The sequence below is a fragment of the Bombus terrestris genome, chromosome 3 (genome assembly GCF_910591885.1).
Source record: "Bombus terrestris chromosome 3, iyBomTerr1.2, whole genome shotgun sequence".
Lineage (NCBI taxonomy): Eukaryota > Metazoa > Arthropoda > Insecta > Hymenoptera > Apidae > Bombus > Bombus terrestris.
This window is the reverse complement of record NC_063271.1, coordinates 9339218-9357997: the sequence shown is the minus strand read 5'-3', so window position 1 is coordinate 9357997 and position 18780 is coordinate 9339218. Positions and strand designations below refer to the sequence as shown.

General features: G+C 38.1%; 1 protein-coding gene across 2 annotated transcripts in view; it reads left to right on the top strand.

Moving 5' to 3' along the window:
* LOC100642838 (ras-responsive element-binding protein 1) overlaps positions 1-18780 on the top strand; it is a 112485-nt gene that overhangs the window by 66887 nt on the left and 26818 nt on the right. The window contains exon 1 of one of the 2 annotated variants that reach the window (XM_048404424.1): positions 11300-12237. The exons of the other annotated variant lie outside the window; for it this stretch is intronic. Coding sequence (XP_048260381.1) covers positions 12219-12237 — 19 coding nt within the window. The 5' untranslated portion in view covers positions 11300-12218. Of the gene's footprint in view, positions 1-11299; positions 12238-18780 lie in introns of those variants that run through there. 2 annotated transcript variants of the gene reach the window in all.

Here is an 18780-nt window from a genome sequence, read left to right as displayed (position 1 = left end):
TCGTTTTCAACGGATTCTTGCGAAGCGACTGTTGACAGACAGAAATTCCCTGTCATGAAATTTCCAATATTCTTAGCCAAAAGGTGACTCAAAATAAATAATAATTCGAAATTATAGTCCTCCAACGATATTATCAATGCTCAGCACGGTATCTTCGAACGATGGAAAATTGTAAAATAAAATGAGAATGGGAAATAAAGTCGAAGCTATTTCTTCTCATCGATGCCATTTCATTTCTTTCGCGTCGCTTTTAATATTTGAAATCCTATTTCAATATCGTACACGAAATATACCTGGTAATTACGAAAACTTAAGAAAATTGTACATAAATCACAGTAGCAAATTGCCAGTTTCTAGAAAGATTCGACAACAGCCATGAATCATATCGATCTAACGATCAAAGGAAAGATCGTAAAGCGAAAATACAAAGAGGAAGAAGTAAAAACGAATGAAAAGAAAATGAAACGAGGCTATTCTTTTCCGTCGATACAGTTTCCTTTCGGATGAACAGTTCGATTTTTATCAGTTGGCCAGAGACTTTGACCTAATCCCGAACCGGATGGACCAACGGTGACATCATCGTTCAAACATGGGCGAGGAGAAGCAAACACGAGCGATCTAATCGCCACGGTCGTTGGTTTTTATCAGCGTAGCTACGGGGTTTCTCACCCAAAAGGAGAAAAGTTACTGACGTGTTGCAGCATCACCGTGTTACGAACCGCTCTAGTGATGTTTTCAGGGCGTTTTCCTGTGGGAATACCTTATCAGAAGCGAAGCGGACGAAGGGAACGAACGTTGTCGTCCGTTGCCACGAGAGACGCGGTCGCGTTGACAGGTTTCCGTCCCGGAAACCGTGGTCGATGTCTACTTTCCTCTCCGTGTCGCCTCTCCTCCGATCCTGGCCACGATATCCACGATTCAGCTGGAAATTGTGGAATCGCTCTGAATATCAATCTTGCTACAGGCGTTTCGCATCTCGTTCGTTGCAGCAATTATCAAATGTATTTGAAGATATATTTTGTAGCAATTGGTTTTGCGAGTAACTGGTTCGTTACGCTAGAGCGTATAAGCGGAGCTGGAAAACGTGGAAATTGCGCTGAATAGGAATTTTCTTGCAAACGTTTCGTATCTCGTCTGTTGAAGAAATTATCAAATATATTTGAAGATAAATTTTGAAGCGAGTAATCGGTTCGTTGCACTAGGAGGTGTAGGCGGAGCTGGAAATCGTGGAAAATTGCGCTGAGTAGAAATTTTCTTGCAAACGTTTCGTATCTCGTCTGTTGAAGAAATTATCAAATATATTTGAAGATAAATTTTGAAGCGAGTGATCGGTTCGTTGCACTAGGAGGTGTAGGCGGAGCTGGAAATCGTGGAAAATTGCGCTGAGTAGAAATTTTCTTGCAAACGTTTCGTATCTCGTTCGTTGTAGAAATTATGAAATATCTTTGAAGCGAGTGTCTGGTGAAATTTGGAAGCGGATATTTGATTCGTTGTGCATGTTACGTATATTTAGTCAAAAGTGAAAATCGTGGAAAATTGCGCTGAATAGGAATTTTCTTGTAAACGTTTCGTATCTCGTCTGTTGAAGAAATTATCAAATATATTTAAAGATAAATTTTGAAGAGAATAATCGGTTCGTTGCACTAAGATGTATAAACGGAGCTGAAAATCGTGGAAAATTGCGCTGAATATGAATTTTCTTGCAAACGTTTCGTATCTCGTCTGTTGAAGAAATTATCAAATATATTTAAAGATAAATTTTGAAGAGAATAATCGGTTCGTTGCACTAGGAGATATAGGCGGAACTGGAAAACGTGGAAATTGCGCTGAATAGGAATTTTCTTGCAAACGTTTCGTATCTCGTCTGTTGAAGAAATTATCAAATATATTTAAAGATAAATTTTGAAGCAAGTAATCGGTTCGTTGCACTAAGATGTATAGACAGAGCTGAAAATCGTGGAAAATTGCTCTGAATATCGTTCTTGTTACGAATGTTTCATTATTCTTTCGTTGTATATAGATAACGTCACGAATGCAAGATAAATACAATGTATGCAATAGATAACATATTCATAATAACGTGCACTCTTCCTTCGATAGATCACAGCTAAGGAAACTTGAAAATTAACCAAAAATTCTACCTTCCCTTATACGTGGATATCTCATCGTCAATCGCCGAAGCTTCGTCTCATCCTACGCCAATCTGCAGCCAAACTATCCAAACAATCATTGTATAAATACCAATTCCAAGAGCCTAATCTTAACCATTTTAGCGCCACGTGGCGCGATCGCGTTGTTCCCTTACTGTGCTGATCTGTGTCGCGATGTCCGATCACGATCGTCAATTCGCAACGCGCTCGGTTCCAAATGTAGCTCGTCGCGAGTCATATCAGAGTTTCCTCTTGTAATTACATTTCTTTCTTTTTTTTTTTTTTCAAATAATCGCAAACCACCTGCATAAACAAAAAAAAAAAAAAAAAGAGAGCAGCGCGATCGTATCGATCGACATTTCTCGCAAATAAACGAACGAAACTCTATCGCACTGCATGACAGAATCCCACACAGATTCTTAAAACGCCCTGCCATTAAAACGGTTAATACCCCGATAATTTTGAAGAAAGTAATCCCTTATCTCGGATGCTTGCGTCTAAACCATTAACCGTAATCTTGTACCCGATCGCCAACGTTAAGCGGTAAACAACAAATTCTTAAGAATTTACCCAGTAACCCCAATTCTATGCGTTAAAAAGAAACGGACACTCGGCTACTATGCAAAGGGAAATGAATTGTACAGAAGAGCGCTACATAATGTGCTTACGATTTTCCAGCATTCTAACGTCAATACATTTACCACGAAGTTGAAAAGGGGATGAAAGGCAACGTTAACATCGTAAGATATATTACCTTGGTAATTTTCTAGAATTATACTGTTGAGAATTATTCTAAAGATGTCGTGGGATATTTGTATAACGTTACACTATCGATTATGTTTCTTGCAACGTATTTTACATCGCTGCGATTGAAATGTTTAAGAAATTTTATTTTATTATTTACTTTGGAAAATATTACATTGTTGTATTATCTGAACAACCCTCGACACAATCGTTTCAACGTTCTCTGTATAATGTTATTTTAAATAAATATAAATTCCATTCCGAATTTTATTCCTATGATGCAATTCGATGTGATCGACGTATATATAAAGAAGACAATTTTATAAGTTTCTATAAAATTGCAGTATTTTATTATACCATCGACTCCTCGATCGATTACGATTAATCACCGTTTTATTGTTATACTAACAGCAAATAATTAAGCAATATATTGCATAATTCCTGTAATTTCAAACGTGATTCGTAGAAAATTAAAATCGATGGAATACAAAAAATGAAAATCATTGAGTCTTGGCACAATAACATTGAGATCCTACGGCGATCGCAATGGAAAACGCTGAAGCTCACCGGTAACGTTTCTGGTTACGTAACCAATGAAACTATACAGAGAAACTTAGAAATATCAACAGTTTTCAGAAAAATCGTTTAGCAACTCGCCTTCTAAATGAATTTGACCGCCGAAGGATACTGAAAGTCTTATCGTAATGTTACGTTTCATGCCATGATAACACATCGTAATTGATAAAAATTCTCTATGAGAATTGATCGTAATCGATTTCTATCCAAAAAAAAAAAAAAAAAAAAAATGAAGAAGAAAAGAGTCTTGAAAGGTATGAAGAAAAGAACAAAATCGAAAATAAGGAGACGTCGAGACGGTAACACTGTTACATGCTGTAGAAATGCTCTAAATATGGAACGTTAACTACGTGTGCAGAACATTCTGAACAAACAGAAGATCATCCTAACCAACTATATGCTTTATCTTTGTTTACAGCTTAGAATCAATACGGTTGAAGATACCTTTCACTGATTCATTTCAGCATCCGACTCATTTTCCAGAAACTAATGCTGCTAGTTGCTTTCACTGACCCGGTCATTTTACTACCACCGATTCCTTTCCTCCTGTTTCTCCATGGAAACACGTAGTTTCTTCTTCGTGAGATTTATCGTAATTTCGTTGAAGTCGTTTTTCGAGAAATTTTTTCAATAAATAAAATTTTATTGAAGTCGTTTTTCAATAAATAATTCCATCAAGTAAATTAATCAGCGATGTTAATTATATCGATCGTATAATATTATTATATTAACCCTATAGTTGCGGGCATAGCCCGTAGTACGTATGGCTCGAAGGCTGCGCGAGCTTGTTTACGTTTTCGGCCCAAAATTCTCGAACGTAAGTTAGGGGGTAAGCTAAGGGGTTAATGATTATTTGTTGGATAATTGTTATTAAATTTATTAATCGAGAAGTTTGGTAAAATATAACACAGACGTAATTTTCTCAAAAGTTGATACTTCTGTCTATATTTCGGTTATTAATTAAAAATTAATTATTAATCTCTTAAAGTTTCTTTCGTTTTGTGAGGAAATAATAGACGCTCTTGTTTTATATTATTTTATCGAATTACGTACGATCCATTTTGTTATACAAACACGTGGTTTCACGTTTGTATGACGTTGCACTGTCGTAGAAAAACACTTTCCGAACAATCTAATGTATATATAGCGTAATAAATAACTGTTAATAAAAGTTAATGGCTATTAATTTTTATAATTTTTATAATTCTTATCAATAATGAAAAAGGCAATTATTTATTACGCTGTATATATAACAGATATATTTTAATTATCGACTATTGAAAAATTACGATACTCGTAATATTTCTTTTACGAAACGTCATCCTTTGACCGGAAGTAGCTTCCAAAAGTTGGTATTTTTTTAACAATACACTCACCGAGTATTATCAAAAAATATGTAGAAAAATTAGTACAAAATTCTTCCCACCTCGATCCGATATTTATCCATGGTTCCTCTGAGAAATTAAAATACAATTATCCTTCTCTCGGTTCTCTGCAAAGAAATTCATTTCAATTTATATCGTTTCTGTTGCCTATATTTTCTATATTTCCTATGTTCCATTTTCAAACGGTCAGAAAATAAACAATACATTCTACGAATCGCAATTTGATCTTCTCTCGTTGTCCATTCCTTCTCCATGTCTTCTCTACCCATCTCGATCAACAATTCTAAAAATGTCAAAACAAGCAATTTTACACCGAGAAGAAATGCAAATGACGTCGATTGCAAATGAAGCTTAAGATAAATCAGATTTTTTTGCTTCCGGTCAAGCAAGAAGGGGACAATGTCCGCTTTAGATGCGGTGACGCAAGAGGATCCTCTCAATGGCAGGTAGAAGCGGAAACGGTTAAAAGTCAACTGTGATCCTGATTTTTTTGCCCATCTGATTTGACTTCCGACAGGTCCAGGACACGAGATTCGTAGTAATGACAAGGGTTACTTCCCTTTGCAGCCCTTTTTTCTGCATCAAAGCTCACGATGGACCATATGGACATCGCGGTCAATCTCGACCCTCTTCCCCAACTTTTATTTCTATTTTCTTTCTAACGTATAGAAAATATGGTCCTTTTCACGCTGTAACGAAAGGGGACAGCCTGTGATAAATGATATCTTCGAGGGATGGGAAGAGGCTTAGCTTGCTTCTGGCGAAGGTCGAAGAGAATTAATTTATATAAATTAAAAAATAAATTAGAAATAAAATAATTTCGACGCTCAAATATTGGGTAAATGGGAAATTCGAGACTTTTTTATATATAAATTCAATCCACTCGCTGTATTTATAAAATGCAAAATGGACATTTTAAAGAGTTTAAGCTCTCGCGAATTAGAAGCTCGAAGCTTTTCAACGTTGAAAGATGCAACAATTCTGAAAACGAACAATTCCCACAATTTGTAGGTTCACGGTTTTATATTAATTTGGGAGTGTAAAATTCAAGAAAATTCTGAGATTTACGATATTCCGATATTCGTCGATCTAAAAGCTGAAAAATTGAAAAATTCCAAAGTTTACAGCTTTGAAAATCTCGAAGTTTAAAAATGTCCATGTCCGGAAATGTAAAGATCGGGCAACTCGGAGGAATTTGAAAATTCAGAAACTTGAGAACTCGATTGTTGAAAGATGCTGAGCTCGTTAAAAGGACTCAAACCCGACGAAATCGTTTTACGCGTCTCAGGTACTATATATTAAAATGCGGCACAGCCTAGACATTACACTGCTGGAAAGGTATATATATAATATATGGGGTAGGTTTTGGTCCTTTCTTCAGCATGGCACTAATATGTCGAGGATAATAATACGCAGAGTCAGCTGTTGTCCTACATTACTTTATTGGGCCCGAAAATACCGCTACTTGACCAACACTCCTCACAGAGGTTGTACACTTTTTGCTACCATCAGGTATAAGATTTTTATAGCGTTTCAGAGGGGTTTACAACGCACAAAATCTTTATTGTAACGAAAGATTTGAATAGATGTAACGAATTCTCTTAGTTTTGTAATTTCTTGCTTTCTTCTTTTCTCTTCTTCATTAATTGTGCAACAGTAGATAATACCATTGAACGATTATAATATAAAAATATAAATAAAGATAGATTAACGTAAAGATATTCGTTCGACTTTAAAAGAATTCAAAAGAGACTATTTTAATTAAAAAAAAAAAAAAAAAAAAAATGTTCTTCCATAATCAGTGAATATTAATTAAAATTCATTTGATCTTGCTTTTTAGAAGAAAATATGTAAAATTTCTCCTTTTTTTTTCGTACTCTTTTTCGTTATCACGAATGACACGTTTATGCTATTGTGATAAATAATTAACTATTATATCAACTATTTTCGCAGCACGCAAAGTGTCCATTTCAACCTACTTTTCCATACGAGTTTTATATTCCTTAATTACTAAAGGGTTTATTAGCCTGCTGGCAGTAACGAAGAAGGATAATAAAAGTGGCAGCATTAATTAGGTAGGCTGATCATCAAATTGCAAAGAAAGATCATTCACAGGGATCCACACCGTGCAGGCGTGTAATTCTAAATTATTAATTTACATCGAATTAATTGCAAACTTTAAATATTAATATTCTCGTTACATAATTACTATTCTCTAATTCTAAATTATTTAATTTACATCGAATTAATTGCGAAATTTAAAGATTAATATTCTCGTTACATAATTACTATTCTATAATTCCAAATTATTTAATTTACATCGAATTAATTGTAAAATTTAAAGATCAATATTCTCGTTACACAATTAATATCCTTCTTCTCAGGATCATTTCAGCAACTATAATATGTAATTATTGGAATACATCACGATGCATGAGCGAAAATTCAAAATATTAAAATATTGAACGTGATATCGATACATCTACCTTTCGTTCAGTTCTACTCTTTCTTCTAATTTTCTAAAATAATCTAATTAATTTAAAGCACTTTTAATTAATAACAAATTCAGTATATTTAACCCTCCATCCTCTGATATGCGAGTGTATGTTTAAACAAACGTTTGTTACTTATCAAATGAAATTTATCGCGAGAAGAGTTCGTTTTACCTGTAATTGAAACTAAATTATATAAAACACCAGGTGACCATTATAAATTGCAACTTATTGTTCTCCGTACGATCAACCTTCCTATTTTACGTTCTTTCTCCTATCTCTACCCTTTCTTTCTTCATCTTCTAGATCAAACATTTTCAACCCTTAAACCTGAATTTGATAAATTTAACACGACAATTGACCACACGCTTGCAGCATTTCGATTTGTAGAACAACAATTTGTTATATAAATCTTTTGCCAAAAGAATTTTACCAACGCAATGAAATCTAATTTAAAAGATAGGATTTCTATCGTGACAAATTCCAAATTATGCAATTCCTCTGATCGTTTCCTCCACGTTGTCCGAAACCTCAAATTTGAAGACTCGCAGCGAAGCAAAGAAAAACATGCGCAGTTTGCTGGGAGAACGTCGCAAACAGCAGCGATATCGCTTGACCATAGATACATAAAATACATTCTTAAACAGATGGAAGAACGTTTATCATAAGAAGATACGAGGGATCGGAACCGCTTTCCCCGCTCGTATATTTGTTAATCAGAATAATTAAGATATACGGGTATCTTCATTAGGAAAATCTTTGTCCTTTAGAATCCCAAAGGGCTGTTCCTCTTTTCTACAAAAATTAGCCGTGGCCAACCACGTTGAATAGGAGATCAGTCAGTAATTCTCCGACAATAAAGTCTGGCTGTTTTGTATCTGCGTTTCAGACGTTGAACGGGCAAACAAACGAGCAACTGCTCGAAGGCAATAAATTACAAAGCAGGCAAATGTTGTATAATTGCACTGTAGATATTCGGGATGGTAATTTCGTCCTCGTTGAACATCGTAAAATAGGAGACTGTCTGCATCTGTCCATTTCGTCTATTATATGGAAATTGAAAGATTTGGAATATTTACAGACCACTGTTCCAGAAAAAAAAGTAGTAGCAGGGCACTTTATGGGTAGAAAAGTAGAAATTCAACGCACGACAGTACTTAGGTAAAATGAAAAACAGTTTATTATTAACACATCATAGCGTATACTGTTTTGCGCAGATTGACGTACCTGGTCGCAAGGTAGTTAGGAGAAAAATTATTTTTCCTATTCGACGACCATATATCGATTTTACATACGTTCGGAATGTAAACTGTTCGTATCTTTAGTTTCAATGCTGATTTTTCATTTTCTCTGTTTTAGAGTTCTCCATTTCCGTCTGCCTTTCGGCTATGCGGTGACTTGCAGTTACACGCACGAAATAAGTCGGAATGATAATCGTAGTTTAATCTAAACTCTGTCAACATGCCTGTGTCTATTCTTCAAATTAATATCAATTTATATGCATCTAACGCCTTTTTTAATTAATGTACGTACATATTAACTAATTTTCTGTTGTCTGATAGCGACGACTCGATCTAAACAAGTTGCAGATACGCAATTTTCGCTTGACTGGTCAGCATGAATTTTAGTAATTTTCGTACTAAGAATTTCTTATCGTATTGGTATCAGTCATCTACCTATTTCGTGATACAGCGGCTCGCAAAAGTATTCGTAGTCTCACTTATCGGAGAAAATCTTTACGTGCGTATATTGTGCGTGTTGTATAAAACATTTTGAAATTTCATTAGCAAACAAAGAATGAGTCGCGATGATTATATCGGTGAAGTTCGAATCCAAGCTGAAAATATGCATCGTGTCTGTAAAAGTTGTCGCCAAACTCGCGAAAACGAGCAAAAACGTGTTAATAAACGTAAGTGCAAAACCAATGTTGTTTCGAACTTCTCGGTGTTTATTTCGATACACGCGTCTCCTCATAGCTGAACATAGCTCCTCATAGTTGAAAAATCCCCCGTATCATCTAGCAGCGGTTTTCGATTCGTTGTATCAATCGAATGAACGAAGCAACTGGTTTATCATACGCCATACGTACCTTTGCGCATTAAACTTCTCATAATTTCGAAACCAGTAGTTTTCCAGCTCGCGTTTCTGCTTGTTTTGACGAGCTCTACGGGTTGCTGAATTTTACTACCAATTTTTGTAAATAATCTGCGCATAGGTACATAGGAAGCGGAAAATAAATACCGCAAACTTATATTTGATAAACGTACGTGATACGAATAGTCATATAGAAATAGTCCCTGGATACTGTGTACACTATGACTAATTACCATTACGGACGTTTATCTGTCTACTCTGCAAAACATGCTTAAATTTGTACCAAATATCCTGCACACAGCTTTTATCGTCGCTTAAAATTCTACCGATTATAATTTTGATAACCGAGTGTCATTTAAAGTGTCAATGAAGCACAGCGCGCGTACGTTTCGTTTAATGTCCCTACGCGAAAATTTTCGCCAGCCACTCTATTCTCAGACCGCTTTCAGCTAAATCTCGTAGATTCGCGAGGTCGGAAAATTACATAAACATGGTCTGTGTTAAAGAAAAAGTTACGCGCCGTGTTAAGAAGATCAGTGGAAACGCGTCACCCCTTTACGTAATTGCCGTTGCAGTGCACGGATACGATGCAGCGTTTCCCGGGGCTGAAAAGAGGGAAGACTCGCTTCGCCTGCCCTCGCATATCGTATGGTCCGGAGAAGCTCGTCGTCCCTCTTGCGTGGGTGGCTGCGCGCGTTCGCTCTGCCATCCGGCGACACGCGCACACATTTACGGGCGAGCGATGTGTGTGCGCGCACTGACTCGATGATATAGCGGCGTTGGCATAGGTACGGACCGCCGGTGGCGGGGATAAGATAAAGCACGGAGAGAAAGAGAAAGGTCAGAGAGGAGGGGATGGGCGGTGAGACGCGTGGGAGAGGAGGGACAGCAGACAGGAGCCGAGAAAACGATCACGAGGCGAGAGAAGGAAGCACCTGGGGCGCGATAAGGATGCTCCGACTGCCCTCTGCTCGGGTAGGGGTAGAAAGAGAGGCAATAGAAAGAGATACAGCCCGAGAGGGTACACGCTTCTCCCGTGGAAAACACGTAAGGACTTAGGAAGCGACGTGACCGGGCGGGAGAGGCTTCGGGAGTGGGGATGACCGTAAGAGTCAGGAGAAACGTGAAAGATTAACAAGGATGGGTAATGCTCTGTGCTGTTTACTAGAGAAGGATACACGCTAGTATGAAAAATAGAGATAGGTTTGTGGTACTTTTACGGAGAAAAGGAGAGACACGTATGACAAACAAGCGACAATGCATAAATACTATGAATCATTTCATAACGAAGGATGATGCATAGGACGGAGTTAGGGCTGGGTATAGGATTCAGTAAAAGACGTGCGTAAAAAGTAAACAAGAACACGTAGCTGGAATTAGAAACAGAGATAGATTGACGTACTATTGTAAATACTGCCCGATGGAAATTGAAAGATACGCTTAATAGAAACTAGATACCATGTACTAGAAAGAGAAACGCTGTTCTGAAACGCGTGAATTTCGGTGCATCTTTTACCGTTCAACGTACGGAAGAACGTACGTCACGTACGTTTTAATAAATCCTGGACCGACGTTAGTCTCTGCTACCAAAATGAAGAGAAAATGGATAAAATATAGAGTATTGAAAAGAGAAGATACGTTAGAACAGTGATGTTCAACATTGTTAGCGCACCGGGGACCAAGAGAAGCGTTGGTGGAAGGGCGTAAGGCAGAGAATAGGGGGAGAGAAGCGTGGCGCACAGAAGACTGGAGAACAAGTGAGAGCAAGAAGGGTGGCATGCGAGTGGTGGGGGGGATTATGAGTCGACGGGGTGGGGGCCGGGCGGTCGAACGGAGCCGAATACGGGGCAGGTAGGGGGTGGGGGGACAGGTAGAAGGGATGATGAGGCTCTCGTGCGCAGACTAAGAGGAATTGTCAGAAGCACATCGTGTCATTTCTCCGCGGTGAGTTGGTCTGTTACGACCTATTCTCTCGTGCGGACTTGGTATTCCTCTGCATATACATATATATATATCTCACACACCGTCACGTCGGTTCAGTCTATATGACCACGTTCCGTCAGAATCGGTCTATCTCTCTCGGATTATATCTGTGTGTCCGTGACAGACGATAAGTATCCAGACTCGAGCCGGGAGTACCTTATTCGTCCGCAGACCATCGTAGCGCGTGGATGTGACATTCGAAGGCAGTGTATCGAAGCAAATTAAAGAGCCAGACAGAAGACACAGTGACTCGGAGATCGTTGTGCCGAATGGACGAACTTGCGTTTCGTGAAACGGACTTGTGTTTCGCGGAACGTAATTATCGAGATACACAGAAGCTGTGAAGATTTGTTAGTATCGTATTGTACTAACGTATGAATACATAGATAATCGTTTGTGCGCGTGTAAATTATTTTTCGTTCTCTTTTTTATATTCGTTATATTACTTCGTTGGTAACGTTCGATAAACGTTAACAATATACGATCATAGTTATACTCATTAGTCATATTCGTTACTTATATTCGCTAGTATTATAATATTTAATATAACATCCGATATAATATTCTGTGTATCGTTCGGTATAATACCAATACAAGTTGGAGTATTAAAACGAAGTTGTCGTTGCATCGTACAGCAAGCGAAACAGTGATATATTGAGATTTCATTTTTGATGTGGTCCCTGTGAAGAAATCTCGTGTTAAGTGCAACCTACGCCATTTATTTGGATGTTAAGTGCCTGAACCGCTGACCTTGGAATTTTATAACTCGATCACGGCGCTAAACTGAGGGAAGAATGGATTACTCGACGAAAGGTACGTCTGCTCTTCTTCCTGTTTCGTGGTCAGGTGACTGGATGAGATACGCCTCTCTCACTCTCTCTCTCTCTTTCTCTCTCTACACCTCTCTTTCTGTCTCTCTCGACAGAGAGAAGCAGATAAGAGATTTTCTCTCGTCACGTCGATCGATTTCTTGGGGTCTCTTGTTTTCCGCTGTTTTGTTGGTTAAACGGTGATCGTTGCTAGGACTCTTCTGGTCCGAGATAATATACAGACACGAATGGGAAACAGTTTCTTATTAATAGATTTATTAAAGATTCTCGCAAAGATTGATTAGCATCCATCGTCTCGAACACCGTTTTCTTATTTTCCTTCTTAGTTCAATCGTTGCGTATCGATTAGAAGTTAAAGATTCGTTTTGAGACGAGACGAGTGACGTTATGTAATTTGATCCGTAAACATAGCGTTGTTGAATCTATAATTAATTTTGTCGCTATTTAATTCGCGTGTCGTAGATGGAAACTCGAATATCCTCGGTATCTTCGAGCATCAAACGTTACATCAAACTGCTAACGAGAAATCGATCGAGTTCATCTTCTGAAAATTCCTATTCTAGTATATTTTTAGTTTCTTCGAAGATGAACAGGCAGAGAGGATGCTGCGGCCGATCAATTTGTAATAAACCGCGAGATTAAGAGAACGAGAGCAATATCTCAGATTCCCATTGAAATTGGTCGAAATATCCTATCCAACGTGTTCTAATTCAATGAATAATTCGATATTCCATCTTACACTCTCTGTATCTTTTTCAAGCTATATATTTACGCCGTCAGAAAATGGCGATTGAAAATTTCACATCGGAGCGAATCGAAGATAAAATCGATAAAACATTGGTTCTCGTCGGATTCGAAACGATAGATAGGACATTTTGACCGGGTAGGGCAAACTAATGACGATCTAGAACGTTAGTCCTCTAAGGACCAAACGATAAAATAATAACAAATACGCAGACGACGTTGCTACGCTCGAGAACAAATTTGCAGATTCCGCGTGGTAAATTTGATTACACGAGGAACGAGTATCGAGGCTCGAAAAGTCCGAAGATTAAAAGTGGCGATCTTCGAAATTTCGATTTTTCGCGATTTAGAGAATCTTCGAAATCTCGACGAGGATCGATTTGTTGAAGAAAAAAAAAAAGCTACTGAAAAATATTCGAATCCTTCGTACAAACGCCATCTTCCTATCTCCATGTATAATTATTCGAATTAAGCACATCATTATGTTCCATTAACACGGCCATTTTAATTCCATCGTGCGGAGACTTGAATGCCACCTCTCCGAACAGCCGAGATCAAAAGTCGTCCATCCCGGAAACGCTTTATTTTCGTTCGGTGTTCTTCGAGTCTCTTCAAGGAGACCGATCAGATATACAAAAAAAAAAAGAAGAGAAAAAAATGAAAGAAGAAGTAACAAACAAATAGAATTCTTTTATTAGACTTCGACAAATTTCGTTCGATCTTGTTTTCCACCTTTCGCTATTTTAACGCGGCGTCTATTGTTTTTCGAATCGACCTAACGCGATGTTAAGGCCGGTTTATCGGTGGCCTGGGAATATTTGGGCCGAGAGGCAACAGGATGCGAGCAAACGACCGAAATTCGATGGCTAATGAGCAAGTCGAGTACTACAACAAAGAAGAAGATGAAGAAGGAGAGAGAGATATTATCGTTCGTGACCGTTGTGTTTCGCCACTTCTGTCTCTCTTCCTCTTCGTCCTTTTGTCTCTGCTTTCGCTTTGTATCTCGATTAACACAGAAAATATCGATGCCTATCGGTGTCTCCATTAAGTCTGCGTGTAATGGGATTTTCGTTTCAAGAACGCGGCGCACGTTCTCCATTGAAATTCGCGTGTCAATGTTACGCGAGACTCCGTTTCGTTCGCTCGCTGAAAATGCTCGATAAACGATAGACCTGTGCGTTTCGCGGTTTCCTTCCGTGCTTATCAGACTCGAGTACGATTTCTGCTATATCGAAAACGGAACGACGATTATCTTTTAATTTTCCACGCGACTGTAACTTTCAACGTTCCTGAAGGTTTTTCTCGAATAGAGCGCGGAGGAAACAGAAATTAGGTAGCGAGAGTTTATGAAAATTTGTAAAATAAAAGGCAAAGGAAATTAGATGTGGGAGAATCGATCGGATAAATAGGATGTTGAGAAATTTGATTAACTCGTTGGGTTATTCGTATAAATTTTATTCATCGATTAGAAATTCCGTTTTAATTTTCGATGCGTTTAATCGATAAGTAAAAATTCAGATGGTCTTTATTTTGCGTAAAATGTCGATAAAACGAGAAGCAGTTCGGTTAGCTTTGCAGAAACAAAATTCACGACGGAGATTTTCTTCTGGTTTTCGAATTAGGTCAGGTGAGACAGTTTTATCAGAAATTGGATTCTTTCGTCCTTAGATTTGTATCTGACGGGAAAAATATAGCGAGGACGATAAAACACGATTAGACGAGAGAGAAAGAGATAATTCGCTGGTTTCATTGTTCTGCAATCGAAGATAAAATCGCATCCCCACCGAAGTTTCCATTGATCCGACGTATTGGTAATCGAAGGATTAACAGATTTTTTCGAAATTTGATTAAACGGCACTGGAAACGTTATATTGCTGGTATTATGTAATTTCGAATGACAGACAATTGTATCTCGGCAAAAATTTCTATTATAAAGATCAATAACAAGAAATTATCGAAAGATTCAACACGAACGGGAAGAACACCTTAACGTTTCTTTTTTTTTTTTTTTTTTTTTAGAGTTAAAAAAACGAACATAATCGCCGACTTACGTAATATCCGATCGAAGTTGATCTGTTTAAATGCAATTTCTATTTTTCAAATACAGCTAGACCACGTTAATTGAAATGATCGTTACACGTTCGTTCGTATAGCTTTTGTAAGAAAAATTTGTGGAAACGAGTGCATGTAAAATATCACGATCTCGTTGTTACGTAACCTTCGATCAAGATTAACGTTTATCCACCAAAAGTTTCTACTTTTGATTAAACAGAAAATTTTCAATTAATTAAACAGGCTCGAAATTACTATCTTTTCTTTTTTTCTAGTATCACGATTCTAATTTTACGTAATTCCGAGTTAAATTGATTTCTCTAATTTCGAACGAAATCGTTGAATTTATTTAAAAAAAAATCGTGAAACGTCTATTTGTTAAATATCTAAATATTTGAAAGGAGCCACGATTTCTTATAAATCGACGTCTTCTAAATTCGAATCGAATGATTGTGTCTTCTCTAAGAAAAATTCCTATTTTCAAGCAAAGTTGGCCAAAAAGTTTCGTACGATCGTCCGGAAAAATGAATTCTCAATTTTCGCATATACTGCACGTATACCATACGTTCTTAGAGCGATAAATTTCCCATAAACGCATAAACAAACCAGTGGATTTTATTTCATTGCCTATGCGAATAAAAAAGATTCTCTGTGTTTTACATTCGAATTAATAAACTTGCAGGATGACTCATCGTTTTACCATACCTTTGCATTATGTTTCACGTTCTGTACGCTTTCACACCCTGCAATTTCCCATAAATATATCAACGTACGCGGTCTACTGGTAGCGGCTAAAACAAATTACTATTTCTATCTCAGCTGTGTTTCTCTGCCTGTGCGCGCATCAAAATGTAAAATATAAAGGTTCGCCGTCTAATAGGAAAACTTGCATCCTGATTTTCCATTGTTACATATTTTTTGCATTATTCTTCACATTCTGTAAACTTTCGCACCCTGCAGGTTCCCATAGCAACATAAACATCAAGCAGTCTAATATATCAGTTCTATTCCTTTAGCTACCAGCATAGAAACCTATCATAAATACAAAGATTCGTCGTCCAATTACAATACTCCCACGATGATTCTCCTCTTTTACATCTTTTTTTTCTATATATATATTTTCCATTACTCGTCGCTCCTTTTGTCTACACTTTCGCGCTCTTCGATTTCTCCAACGCAAACGCATAAACAACAACTGAAACGAATTTTCATCTGGATTTTATTTCTCTTGGACCGTAAAAATGGAAATCTCAATCGATCAGACGACTCGTCGATTCGAGCTTTTCGCGTTTCCATCCGTAAGCTGTGATGCTTCTTGAAACGCGGCCCTCGATAGCACCTAGTCATGTTCTCGAAGGGGAAAAATTCGCGTCCGTGGAACGAGAAGCTTACGAGATAACGAGATTACGGGGATCGCCACTGACGCAATCGTAGCTCTGGTATCCCACCAGAACCAGCCAGCCGGCCACTCAGTTTCCAGGAAACCTCGTATCGATTTTTTTCGGCGTCGCTCGATACGCACGCGGTTCAAGCTGTCGTGGGAAGAGGAGAAAAGGCGCGGAACGATCTCGCGACCACGACGCTGACGTGTCTGAATTCTAATCTATCGACGAGTATCGACGAGGTAAGCGAGAAGGATGAAGAGAGAGAAAGAGACAGAGGAAAACAGGCGACATGCCTGTCCAAGTCCACGTAGATAAGGACCTGAACTCTTCTTCTTATCTTGGAAATTATTTGTCGAACCGCTCCCGTAAAAGGACTGACTGACGATCTTCGAGGATGAAGAAACTGCGGTATCTCGCTGTCAGTCGCATTCTTCGAACGACGTTCCGACGCTATTTATTTCGGTTTTTTCGTTCTTTTCTCGTGATTTTCGCTCTTGCGATAGATACACTCGGATGTGGCTTCGAAAGTCACTTGCTTCGCAAAGTATCGGGTCGTCCGAAAAGTTTCTTTCGTTTTGCGAGGAAACAATGGATGCGCAACATTTTACGTAAAATAAAGATCACAACGTTCCAACGCTATATATTTCGGTTTTTTCGTTCTTTTCTCGTGCTTTTCGCTCTTGCGATAGATACACTCGGATGTGGCTTCGAAAGTCACTTGCTTCGCAAAGTATCGGGTCGTCCGAAAAGTTTCTTTCGTTTTGCGAGGAAACAATGGATGCGCAACATTTTCCGTAAAATAAAGATCACAACGTTCCAACGCTATTTATTTCGGTTTTTTCGTTCTTTTCTCGTGATTTTCGCTCTTGCGATAGATACACTCGGATGTGGCTTCGAAAGTCTCTTGCTTCGCAAAGTATCGGGTCGTCCGAAAAGTTTCTTTCGTTTTGCGAGGAAACAATGTCGTTGTAAAACACGCGTCTGTAAAAGAAAGACACTTTTCGGACAAACTAATAGTTTCATTCGTACGACCGACGAATGGGGGTGGATTGCTTTCTCAAATGGCAGATATTTCGAAAGGAGGATTGAGAAAGGTTGAAAGTTCGAGGACGAGAAGATACGAGGAGTCGGCGAGGAACTTTGAATTTGAGTAGCAGGTGGTTCGCGCAGGAGTTTGTTCGTTTTTTAGTGGGAAATTTGCTTTAGTTTCGCGTAGCGGAGTTTCGTGTTTGATCGTAAAGGGATTAATTGTTAATAAAATTGATAATACGTGCGGAGAAAATAAAGCGTTGGTTGGAAATACGTAACGTTGATTGATCTTCCAGTTAAGCAGATTTGGAATGAATTGATGCAGGATTTAGAAACGTGGAAATCTACTGGCACATCTTACGAAAAATCGCGTTTGCTTCTTATTTAGCATTTTCCTTTTTGTTACAATTTTTGTTTCGGATAGAAGTTTTAAAAATAGCTGTCACCTTGGCATAGGAAAGGAGTAATCGATAAAGTTAATAAAGGGATGAATCGTGTAATTTTCTTGAAACAAGGGTCGTTATACTTCCTGCTATGAGATAAGAAAATAGAAAAGAAATTAATGGCGTATCTTGGAATTTCCCATTGATGAAAACTTCGTAGAATCGAAAACAACCGACGATACGAAAAAGTTACAAGCAATTTTATGAAATATTCTTCGTCTGGATGGAAGATTTCGAGATGTTCTTTCACGATTTAAAACGTTAATGGCATCGATAACGATCTTTCGTTTTCCTTTAATTTATCGGCCGGCATTGCTTTGAAAATTCAGTGGAAAACGTTCCGTTCGATGCAACCGGAACACAAGCAACGAGATAAAGCGAACGTGTCTTCTTCTCTCGTAACAACATTCAAAAAATCTTCTGACGGAAGTTTTCAAAAAAAAAAAAAAAAACAAAACTTTTAAAAAGCTTTTTAAAAACAGATCGAAAGAAATGAGGAAAATGTGGAGATACAAATTCGACGGGAGTCTGTTGAAGGTAACGGGCGAGAAAAGCAGGTTTTCGTAGGGAAGGGCTGGCGAATTAGGGCGTGGCATGGAAAATCAACCGCTCCCTTTTCTCACCCTCGGGGTCCTTGCCCTCCAACCGGACGTCCCAATTATCCTTCATCTCGTTGGTGGTGGTCGGAGAGTGGCGTTTTCACCACATCCCTCGCATCGAAGTCTCTGAAAATTCGCTTTCAGAGATTGGAAGCGGATTGTTCTATAAAACTCTGTATTTTCTACAAAGAAAACAGAAAAAGACGGTCATCTTGGAAAGAGGAATACGTATAAATTTAATTTTCTAAATAAGAAGAAATATGTTGACAACTAT